Genomic DNA, 12716 nt, shown 5'->3' with positions numbered 1-12716 from the left:
CCAGACGGGTGTTCACCACAGGGAATAACAGCGCTAACAGAGCTCCATTCAACATGTGCATCTGAAGTCTGGCCAAAGAAAAAAACAATGTAATTATTATAAATGGAGATTTTCACCAGCAGTCAAAACCAATTACATCAGTGAGAAACACCCAAAAAACACTTGTTTGATCTGAGCGGTGTTACTTCAGTAATCAAAAATACGATCACAATTAAAAACGTAGTATGTATGGCTTATAACCGGATCCACAGCGTAGACTCACCTGCTACTTTCCGCTTCTCTAACCTGGTTTATGAAATTTATTGTTACAACTGGATATTCTGCAGATAATAGCCTCATGTTCTCCTTTATAGGTCTAACTCCCTTAGCAAAGAGGCGGACTAAAGAGTGAACTAAAACGCACAATAGCTTCCTATTGTTGGCAAGACCCATATGGGTATCTTGGGCTAAACCTCACCTTAGATGTAAAATTGATAGATTGCTCTTAAAATCCAAAGAAGGTTTTCCCAGGGTATTGTTTCCACCTAGGACAGCATGATGTTTCTATAAGTTATTTATTTTTTTACATACTGGACCCTGACTTTTCTAAATTCTCTGCGGTTTTCTCAAATTAGATGATGCTCCAGTTGAGTGTAGGATTTTCTCCACATATTCAAGCTAGAGTACCATTATGTGGCTCGCCCTCTTCAGCTACCTTTCGATATACCCTTGAGCGCGACTTTTAGCAGATCCTCTACCAATAACCAAAAGTTCTTGCACTCAACTAATGACTATCAGGCATACATGCTCGAACTACTGCACAAGAGCTCTGGGGGGCACAGATAATAGTTTTCTTCTGCACTTTAGTACCACCTTTCTACCTTGTATAATGCAGCCATCGCAGTCCACCTTGGCAAACATTTAGAGCTTCTTTAAATGTTGAACCTTCAAAATCGGAATTATTATTCAGCACTTTCCTTGCAGCCCCTTCTAGGACTTTTTTGCAGCCTGGTTAATCCAAGGACCTGGTATGAAGAATTGTAACCCTCAAATACCTGCAGTACATTCTACAAGGTTGACCTGGCCGACATTTCCTTTTTAAACCCAGCCTAATCTTGATCACCTTCCTTTTAATTCCTGATACAACAAAACTTCAAAACCCGCTTGTAAAATCCCCATGTCTTTAAAGGCTTTGCCTAAAGGCTAGCATTATCCGCAATGATGAGCAGCAGCGTGTTTAGAGGACCAGGCAGTGGTATGTCCACTACTGTTCTTCACAATTGGCCCACCACCCTGTTAACAAAGGTACAAAAGGATGGTTATTAATAAGAACCCTTGCTTTACTGCCCAATCACCTTCTCCTCTGAAGTCTCCAATGCCGAATGTGAATTGACATTTGGCACTGATGGCTTCAGGGGAGAAGGGCGCATAGTCTTGCCCTCTCCCTACACTGACCAGCTGACTTTTGCAGCCGTGTTTTGTGTATTCAGGATACCGGACGCATCTTCACTAATCGATAACCTTTGGATGATTTATGGATCAATACATTGGTATCTTAGAACCAAGCTACCTCTATCAGCCAGTTGGAAGTATACACATGGATTTGCATCTCCCTACTGGATGGATATCTGACCCTACCATTGTGTACCAACCACCGAATGGGACGCTGTACCCATACGATCGGTCTGTCAGTCCTCTCTTCTCCCTCACTTTGGGCGCAGGCTGGGCCCCTCTGAGTTTTTTGTTTCTTCACACTTGTCTTGAGTGTCACATTTTTATTGGTGTGCACCCTTCGCACTGACAGTCAATTGTTCTCATTCCAGGTGTCCCGCATGGCTTGGTCCTGATGAGACACCTTAATTGCCCTTGGGAGTCGAAACGCCGTTGACACGGATGTCAAACGAACCACTTTCACAGCCTCCATTATAGTGTTAGAAGGCTGTTAATCCCTTCAGCGCGGCGCGGATTTCCGCGCTGTGCTGAAGGTTCGGTGCGCGGGCGGGGCAATGACGGAGCGGTTCCGTCATGCGCACAGCGCAACCGACGCGCATGACGGAACCGCTCCGTCATGCGCATCGAAAGGGTTAATATTTTGATTATACTAACCTGTGGTCGTCTTGTACAAACTGAAACCTATATGTCACAAATTGTCACCCCTTTTTTAGGTTCTAGTTCACTTGGGACACTGAGCACACTGTCCGTTTGACTTTATGACTCAAAGAGTAAAGGCTTAGTAAAAGAACTTCTGGAAACCCATGGTGTGTGTAGGATTTTTATTCCTTCTCCGACAATCCATTGCCATGAATATATGCCATTGAGCCTTTTAATTATCAAATATTGTTTACATAGTCCACAGGAACCATTGTTCCCTGTTACACTATAATAGGAGGCAGGGTCAGATGCATCGTAACCAGAAAAATAAGCAAACTTCTGTGCAAATGTTTTCAAACTACCTCGTGGTGGTGTAGGGGAATGTTGAGAATAATTGTAAACAGCACGTGGAATACTTGTTTTATGCAGAAAATGAGGACCGTAATGTTGAAAAGAAAACATTTTGTCATAAGTAGATGTACCATCATACAATTTATCAGAAGAAAACACAGTAGAATGCTCTTGATCTTGTAGCATTTCTTGCACTGCATCAATGTGAGAGGTCATGAAGCAGCGATATGTAGCTAGTCGGGACTTGCAGTGGTGAACTGAATTAGAGCCCTCCGTTGGCCAGCGGCATGTGGTAGATCTCTTCAGTTATTCCATGCCTAATCAGGTGGTAATGGGTGGTTAATTGCTGGGGACTGATACAGTACTGGGGGGGTGGATGTGACCTATATCAGTGCTGTTTTATTAGCGTGCCAAACAGTAACAGGGTATTATGCAGCCTGTATGTACAGTTGTCTGACCTATGAGTGTTATAACATTAGTTTTAGTGTAGGTTATATGTTGCATTGTATTGTAACTGCATTTGTATAGCACTTGCTACCCCTGATGAGGAGTTGTAGCGCTTTATGCAGACTAGAAGATAAGATGAAAGTCCCACAACAGTTGGAAACCATGATTTGGTCATCTTAAAATGAATGGCTGTGACCATCTGGGCTTACCTATTCTTTATAAATGCTCCTAAAATCATGAGGGGTAGGTAGCCAAAGCATACGTTTGGTTCTAAAATAAAAAAAAAATGTGAGTTACAAACCAGAAAGTCAATGGTAAACAACGGGCAGAATGCATTTCCAGGGAAGGTTTCTGAATGTCCCTAAGATGTCTTTAGCAAATCAGACGGCTGAACTGTCTGGTAGGCTTTGACCTAAAAAGCAGTCTACGTCAAACTCGAAGATGACATCAATGCTAACCATCTCCAGTACGACTACTCATCTGCCGTCAGATCACAATGCAGCATGGAGACCGCTACCTTATGAATACATGATGTTATCCCGCAGGTGAAAACCCTGCATACCATCACCCCGCATTTTTCATTATGCAAGTGCTATTACTCCGACATACCATGACCCCTGCAAACATTTACTCCGCATATGTCTTTACCACGCATGCCATTAACGCAAAGGCATGCGTGGTGAAGGCATAAACTGTGTGAAAGTGCTCAAGTCAAATATATATATATATATATATATATATATATATATATATATATATATATATATATATATATTTGACTTAAGCAGGTCTTTTATGCTGCAGTCTGCCTGAATAAAAAAGTTAAAACTACGCCGTGTGGGTGCCTATGTACCTATAAATATATTTACATATACACACACACACACATATATATATATTACCTACTGGCGGTCGCCAGTAGGTAGTTATAGTTAGGACCACGTTTCCATAGGAAAACCTCAACATTCTATTTTGAATAACTTTGGCGCCGGTCGACGAATCCTCGCGAATTTCTCAAAATAGGTGGGGCGCTACGCTCCGCTCCTACCCTGAAAGTCTCGGGGGGATTCGTCAAGCGGGGGCTGAGATAAAAGGGGGGTCCCAAAACGCGTTTTTCCCATGCATTTTTCCATAGGACCTTTAGAACGAGCTACAGCCCGAACGGCTGAACAGAATTACTAGAAATTTGGCAGAGAGGTAGTCCCTAGGTCAAGGAAGTGCCTTTTGTAGGTTTGGTGTAAATCTGTTCAGTAGATTCTGAGAAAATAGCCTTTAAATCAATATATATATCTGAGCCCGCTTACGGTACGCTTACCGTACGCTTACGGTAAGCGTACGGTGGCGTGCGCGAGCGCGATTCTGATTGGCTCTTAGATCTTAGTAAACATTCGAATCGGCAGAAACCAGGAAGCGGCGTCCGCCATTTTGTCTACCGCACTGAGTGTTATGTATCAAACATGATGGCCAAAAACATGTTATGGGGATGTTTTGACAACTCCCTCTCACATAGTCATGTTGAGGGAGTCCCCAAACATCCCCCAAGAGCAAAAACGGCATTATTTTTTTTTCGGCAATTTCGCGGGGTACGCTTACCGTACGCTTACCGTAAGCGTACGGTAAAAAAATAAAAATAAAAAAAACACTATCCACACTTTCTCCACCCCTTGTGCAAATGGTGGCCGAAGGCCACCATTTGTGCATGGCTTATCTGAGCACAGAAATTTCCCAAAAAATTTCAACAGATTACCTATCACAAGGAAGCGCATAATATGTCCTCCATGTGCGCACGGTGCGCGAAGCGCATCGTGCGTACATGGCCCATCTAGCGTAACGTGGGCACGGCACTAACTGCGTAAAGTGGGTGCGCGGTGCGCGAAGCGCACCACGTGCTCACTGTGCGCGCACGGTGCGCGAAGCGCACCGTGCGCGCACGGAACGAACTGCGTTAAGTGGGCGCGCACGCCACGAATGGCGTAAAGTCACTTAGCATTTAAAAAACCGTACAAATTCACTGAAAAAACCATAGGTTTCACACACGTTATAGTTAGGAATTAGCATTTAAAAAACCTTGCAAATTCACTGAAAAAACCATAGGTTTCACACATGTTATAGTTAGCGGAAATTTTACTGATAAAAAACCAATGAAATTGCCCCGTTATAGTTAGTGCTGGCAACTATAACTCACGCGACCGCAATCTTCTGCTGATGACATATGTGTCTTTATGAAAAAAAAATATTTGTAATATATGTATAGCTAAAAATGTATGGAAGAAGACATGGGCAAATAAGTGTCTAAATACAGTATTAGCATCAGCAGAGGATTGCGGTCGCGTGAGTTATAGTTGCCAGCACTAACTATAACGGGGCAATTTCATTGGTTTTTTATCAGTAAAATTTCCGCTAACTATAACATGTGTGAAACCTATGGTTTTTTCAGTGAATATATATATATATATATATATACTTTTTTTCAAATTATATATTTTTTTTTAATTAATTACCCCCAAAACACACATTTGCCCATTTCTATCCCATAAACTATACTCCCCCAAAAAATTAAAAAATTGCACATACCACCCCAATGCCAATTCCCACTAAAATCTTTAAATAACCTTTGCACCCCAAAACTACCCTCTACCCTCAAATTTCCCTCTGCACCCCACAACCTAGACCCATCCTGAACCCTTAGAATTTCCCCTGCACCTTAAAACCCTAACTCTCCCTGACCCCTAAAAATACCCCTGCACCCCAAAACCTAAACGTACCATTCCCTAAAAATACCCCCTGTACCCCAAAACCCTAACTCCCCCTGAACCCAAAAAATACCCCAGCACCCCAAAACCTAAACGCACCCTGAACCCTAAAAATACCCCAGCACCCCAAAACCTAAACGCACCCTGAACCCTAAAAATACCCCCGCACCTCAAAACCTAAACTCACCCTGAACCCTAAAAATACCCCCTGCACCCCAAAACCCTAACCCACCCTGACCCTTAAAAATACCCCAGCACCCCAAAACATATACCCCTACATCCATACTTACCTTATACTTACATATTTAAAAAAATATGCTTTTTCCATTCATGCATTTATCACGAATTTCGTTGTAAATGTATGTGTGGTAAAAGCATGTAAAATGTAATGCCATGCGTTGTAATGGCATTACGGAGTCATGGTAAATGCATTATAATAGAATGCGGGGTGATGGTATGCGGGGCGAAAAATACGTGGTAATGGGTGTTTACCCTACCTTACACATCATAGATGATACCCTCTTGATGACAGATGAAGATGACCCCTGCTTCTTTATGTTGTTGGTCCACTCAGCTGTCTTCGACACAGCAGCCTACCCCACCCTTACAAGCTCAAGTCTTGAAAGTCCATTCACTGGCAAGGTACTTCACTGGTTCTCCTTCTAACTTTCCAACCAACAACAGTTTAATCTTCACATGGGCACCCCCAGGTCAAAAACGATCCCGATTGCCTGTTGAGTCCCCCAGGATTCTATACTGTCCCTAGTCATCTTCAACCGCTACATGGAGCCACTTGGTGCTCTACCAAGTGATAATTGCACCAAGATTCACCAATATGCAGATAATGCACAACTCTACTTGAAAATCTCCTCTTCTTCGGACATCAAACACTGCTTACACATAATCCAGACCTGGATGTTCAGCGCCTGTCTGAAGCTCAACTGAACCAAGACAGAGTTCAAAAGTTTTGCCAAGAAGAACAAACAAGATTACAGCACAAACCTGGCTGAATGACATGAACCTTGACAACTGTGAACCCCAATTCTCATCAAATGCCACATCGCTTGGATTCAACTGGACACCAACCTCACCCTCAAGGACCACTTTGCCAAAAAAAACAAAGAAGGCCTGGTACCTGCTCTCTCTTCTACAAAGCGTCAAATGATTCTCCCGGAAAGTGACTTTAGAACTGCTGTTCAAGCCCTTGCATGTTCCCATTTGGATTGTGCAAGCATACTTAGTAAAAGGTGTGATGAAATGGCTGTTAATGCTAGCATCTGTTTGCTTGGCAGTTAGGTGTTGCATCACACCGCCTAAGAAACACATTTAACTTCATTGTTGATAATAAAGAACATTATCACAAGAACGTGGTGCTGTAATACATCACTATGTGATTGGACGTGAGGTATTTAATAGGGCAGTCCCAACGAGAACTGACCTGATATGATTAACAGCCAATCTGCCAGTAGGAACAATGCACATATAGCCCCAGGATGTGAACTGCTGTTTGCTATAAAGCTGGCACTGATCGTATTAGTCACACACCTCACTGCCACATAGCAACTATCTCATGACCATACACACACACTGCTTTAAAAATAAGGATTCTGATTGAATGGATTTCCTCATCAAAATTTGCAATATGCATATTTGTGGAATAAAAAATATTTGGTTCTCCAAAGAACAAACACATTGTCCTGCTTCTGTGAAGTTTGTTTTTACTTTTAGATGTTTGTACTAGCCATGTCCCACTTCTGCCACTGTAAGGAAATGAAACTTTTGAATGGTGCCTTTGCTTCAGCATTATGAGCGATTGTCAGAAGTAACCTGTTTCTCATAATTATGTGTTAGAACTTTAGCCAGCTGTGGCTTTTGTAGCCTACCCCTATTGCATTCAGGGACTTGTAGTTTTACTTTTTTTTTTTGTTTTTTTTTGCTATGGTCTGTTGCCTACAAATTCAGAACTTGTTGAAAGTGCATTAAGTTAACCCCTTCAGTGCCCATGACGAGCTGGACTCGTCATGGGCTGCGGTGGCGCTGTGCCCATGACGAGTCCAGCTCGTCATGAACTCCGCCCGCTAATGCAAGGCGCGGCACTGGGCGGGGAAAGGGGCGGGCATGCAAGGGGTTAATCTCAGCCTATATAGTTGTTACTAAACTTCAAGGCCAACAAATAGTTGAATAGATGTGTGAGGGGATTGTACCGCTTTCAAAACATCTTTCAAAAACAACTCTATGTCATAGCTGCATTATCCCATTCCTGATTTGCTATACTGATGTCATGCACTTAAACATGCATATATCTGCAATTGCATGGTTATTTTTGAAGGATTGAACAGGGAAAACACATGCAGGGTTTTGTTATTTGTCCTATAATTGGCTGCCTGTTATTTCAGCAAAATGTTCTTTAGGCGGAGGCCTGCTTTCCAGTTCCCCAAAGCAATTTCTCAGGGGTGACGCACTCGATTTACTGGGGCTTTGGCAGTTGTGCTGTCAATCCAGAGCCATCAAACTGCTGTACGCAGGGCACCCTACAATAATGTCGTGTCTTACCTTATTCTGTAAATATCACACTCCGGCACTGTCAAGTAGCAGCATGGCTACTTTAAGGTAGCAGCCCAGCCTGATCAACATGTGTAGGCCCCTGGGGATGCCGTGGCTCCCCTCATTGTGGGAGAGCCTTGGAGAGCCCCAAATAGGTGATGGATCATGGGCAATGCTCACACAAAGATGCTGGACAGAGTGCTGAAACTTTTCAGACATTCACCCCCAGAATCCATCATCGTTCTTTAGCTCACTTCGCCACCCAAGTTCTGACCCAGCCATATGCAAATCAGTCTTTACCCTGTGCCTTATGGGAACAGTCCAGCCCGAACTGCCAAGCCAGGTCTTCCTTGGACCGGAAACCAGCATCCCGGGACCGGTTTTGGGGTAACACCTCATCAGCCAGGCTAGCTTGAATCCAGTGACAAAGTGAGCAAGGGGCCCAAGTCTGGGCATACCCTGCCAACTTAGGGCGAACAAAGCAAACACAAGGAGATAATGGACGGAGTGCTGAAACTTTTCAGACACTCACCCTCAAGGTAAATGCTCCACATGACCCCATCAGTGACTCCAACACTGACTCCTGAGCGATGACTATTCTAAGACGGGCCTATCTGTAGATTTCTCATTAGTTCTCTGCTCACAGTAAAATATGCCCCGGATTTCACAACATGGCGAGCAATGGTTAAAATGCATCCAGGCACGAGTTCTAGGAGCCAAGGTGGGCGTGACTACGTAAAACTCCAGTCCAATCAGACTTGAGCAACATCAAAACTTTCCAGACTACTCGCTGACTTTCAAAAGCCAACAGGCAATGTCACTCGGCTAAATGAGAGCCATGAAATATTGTCACTGATATTTGAAGGCAAACAGAAAATCCGGCCACTGTGGGAATCGAGAGATAGCACGCTAAGCTTTTCAGCGCACTTATTTTGTGTCATAAGCTCTGTCCTTGCGGTGATGCAGAAACTTCGCCTCAAAAGCATTACTCTAACACTTGATGCATGGGGTTGGGCAGGACTGGTGGTAACGCCTTGCTCCACGGTCTCCCAGACTCCACAATGGCACCCCTTTGGGATATCCTACATACCACAGCACGTCCCATTGATGGCCTGAAGAATTATGAATGCATCACCCCCGCCTTGATCGAATGCCATTGGCTCCCCTTCCTGGCTGCACCATATTCAAATCCACCTACATCATTTACAAAGCCAGCAGGACCTGCACCCCACTTATCTTGCAGAAAAGCTCACAATCTCTGGTGGTTCTACCATACATTATGGTAGGAGAGGCCGAGACCAACTTCTGGATCTCGAAAAAAGAGCCAGACCAGCTATAAACCAAAAAGAGCCTACAATACTGTATTTGTATTCCCTGCCAAAAATACAGAACAACAAATTACCACCTCCGGGTCGCCCTGTCGTATCTGGTGTGGGCTTAATTCTGGAACCACTGTCCTTATTCATGGTCTGCTTCCTGAGACCAGACCTTTGACACAGATCTAAATGACAATATTTCATGGCTCTCATTTAGCCAATAAAAAAAAAAAACCTACCTCTACCCATTATCGTTTGGATATTAATAACCCATCCTAAAGACCATTTTCCAGAATATCGCTCTACGTTACCAAGGCTCTCCACCTTAATTTCTCATTAATCAACCACCAACCACTGTTAGTAGTATTTTACAGATACACTGTAGCAATAAAGGATTCAAACCTCACTCACTTATTATCAGATAGAGTTAATGCCCCTACACCTTAAAAATATACTCACCTGTACGCTCCCACTGGAGAAAGAGAATTCGTTGCTTGGACAGGTTGGTCCAAGCATTCACCTTATGCCTTTCACGAAACGCACAATGCTAACCAGAACAAGCCAAATCCTGCGTACCACTGACTAGGCTCATAATGGCGCCATTTTTTAAATTACCTCACCTAATTTACAACATAAAAAAGAAATAGCCAATCACAGTGTAAAAATTATCTGCCTCATAATTCTAAAACTTTATGAGCCATGAAGGGGGGGGGGGGGGGGGGGGGGGGGGGGGGTAGATCCCACTTTGTAACTTTACAATTCCGGTGCCCTAGATTTTTCAGTGTGTCTAGTGCTTTTCCTTGCACTACATACAGTGCTTAACTCTACATAAGGTAACACATGCGTGCACATTTTTCAGTAAATTATGGGCTGCAAAGTGGCAGGGAACCAACTAAGTTGTACGTAATAATTCAGAGCCTGTGTAAATAACAGCCGACAGGTGGCTATCACAACCACCTCTTGTTTACCTATCCTACATCCCTATAAGGCGACCTTTCTCGTCATATAGCGTTCAACTATGCTAAAGAATAAGCCAACTCAAGCGGGAAGCATTTTACGATAGCCAGGTGGTCTATCACATTTCTCGCCTCCAGTAATCAAGAAGGGTGTTCCCCAACTTAAATAATTCTTGCTGAGGCATTAAATATAAGGAATATATGTCGTTACTACGCATTCCGTTGCAACGCATGCCTTTACCACGCATGCGTTACAACGGAATGCGTTTTCCACGCTTTGCCGTTACCGCGATTTTACCTTTACTCCGCTTTTTCTTTTTTTGGGGGGGGGGGGGAGACCCCCCCAAGCCCCCTTTCTTCTTTTTTTTCCTTTTTCTGCAGGTCTCCGCCGACACTGAAAACGGACGTGATGACGTTGCTTGCGTGGTGAAGATGGTCGTTGAAGCATTACCCGTTGTGAAGACGTTTACGAGGTAAGTGTATCGTTGTAAATGTAATGCGTGGAAAATGCTTCGTGGTAAAGGCTGTTTCCCAATATAAGAGTGATTTTCCTTATTTCGCAAATTCACGACGTGAAGTCTTGAGGCCCTTGACCTGCTGAGTTATTGTGTAGGCTATTAACATCGTTTTAGCCGTTCATGGCTGCTCCGTTCTGCATATTTATTTCCACGATAGTTAGCTCTGACAGACTGTTTACCATCGGTAGGCATTGGTTTATGACTTGCCCTCGAGGAATCCTAATTCACTTTAATTGTTTGCTCCCCGCAGCTTTTTGAAGCGTGCCGTAAACATCGTTTCCACCTGGCCCTTGAAATCGACATATACGCAGGCATGTAACCAGAGGCACAGCTGCACATTTTTAAAGGCTAATTTGTTCAATTAAGTTCACAAGAAGAATATAAAACGCACCCTTCATATCCAGAGTTAACATCCGGGACGAGAGAGACCAACAGTGCTTTATGGCAGAGTCGGCTCCTAGCAAAGTGAGAGCCCTGGACAACCCTTTTCAAACTGGGGTGGTTGTGGCCTTTTCCTCCTTCATTCTTTGTTTTCCTCTTTATTACCCTCGGTTGTCCTCTCGCATTCCCATGGGGTAGTAAAAAAAACCTCTATAAAACGTAATTACCTCAATATACTAATGCACACACTTCTATTTTTTTTTTTTTAAATAGATAATGTACTTAAGCATTTTATGGATCCAACTGAGTTTTTTACCATGTAATTCACCATGCTCTCATCGCCTATTTATTGGACAATCACCATATGAATCAGTCCACTGCGTTCAACATACACCCATTCATAAACCATAAAGAATGTCTTTTAAGCTTTGGATAGATTTAACTGAGTATTCTAAATGTCTATCTGTTGTCTTGATATAGCCACGTTAGCCTCACTTTTCCTAAGGCCAATCGCCTCTTTTACGCTTTTTGCTACTTTTAAAATATCATGATAAAGTATGTATAAGTCACCCAAATAGTGTTTTGACAGACAGATTTGTCTCATTACTAAATGCTGCATATGTTTTGATAAAACAACAATGTCTCAACTGGAAATCATTCAAAGGCAAATTTCAAAACAATAATGAAATAACAAGGGAAAGGACGGGAGACCACCAAGAAAGTAGAAAAAAGGGTTTGTATTGCAGGTAGTTATAACAGCACTACGGTACAATAAAGGTACAAATGACCAAAAACACACAAGTGAGCACTGGGCGTGCTAGTGATAGTGAACGGCGCAGTGAGCACAATGGGTGAAGACAGCGTGAACGGCGATAAAATGATAATGACAATATGGTCAAGATATGATTATGTACAATCAAATTTGAACGAATTTATAAATGACCACAGAAAAAAGCCAAAGTTCTTTGCTGGGGGTTGTCGACGGCGTTTCAGCCTGATTGATTCCAGGCCATCATCAGGACAATGGTCATAAATAAACGTGTGCTGTGGAGAGAGAGGAGAGAAAATGGGGGGGGGGGGGGGGGGGGGGGGGGGGGTTTAGTTGTCTAAAAGAGAAAGGCCTTAAAAGCATAGCCCAAGAAGAAGTGAAAAAGAGCTAATTACCTGGGCGTAAATTTCGTACAAGAATTCCAAGGGTAGAGATTGACCAAGTTGTGAAACAACGTAAAATCTGAAGGAGGAAGAGAGGGACGAAGGGGTCCGAGTTATTTAACCATGTAATCTCAAGGGGGTAGAGGGGGAAGGGAGGGACGAACAAGTAATTACCAATGTGTCAATGAATGTTCAACATCAAGGAGGTATGAGGCCAGGGAAGCCGGA

The 12716-nt window shown here is 43.2% G+C and overlaps 1 protein-coding gene across 1 annotated transcript in view; it reads right to left on the bottom strand.

Moving 5' to 3' along the window:
* TMEM164 (transmembrane protein 164) overlaps positions 1-12716 on the bottom strand; it is a 287129-nt gene that overhangs the window by 94531 nt on the left and 179882 nt on the right. Inside the window, exon 3 of the mRNA XM_085608175.1 lies at positions 2-68. Coding sequence (XP_085464301.1) covers positions 2-68 — 67 coding nt within the window. The remainder of the gene's footprint in view (position 1; positions 69-12716) is intronic.

Source organism: Triturus cristatus, chromosome 5_2, assembly GCF_964204655.1.
Source record: "Triturus cristatus chromosome 5_2, aTriCri1.1, whole genome shotgun sequence".
NCBI lineage: Eukaryota > Metazoa > Chordata > Amphibia > Caudata > Salamandridae > Triturus > Triturus cristatus.
This window is presented reverse-complemented; position numbering and strand designations above follow the sequence as displayed.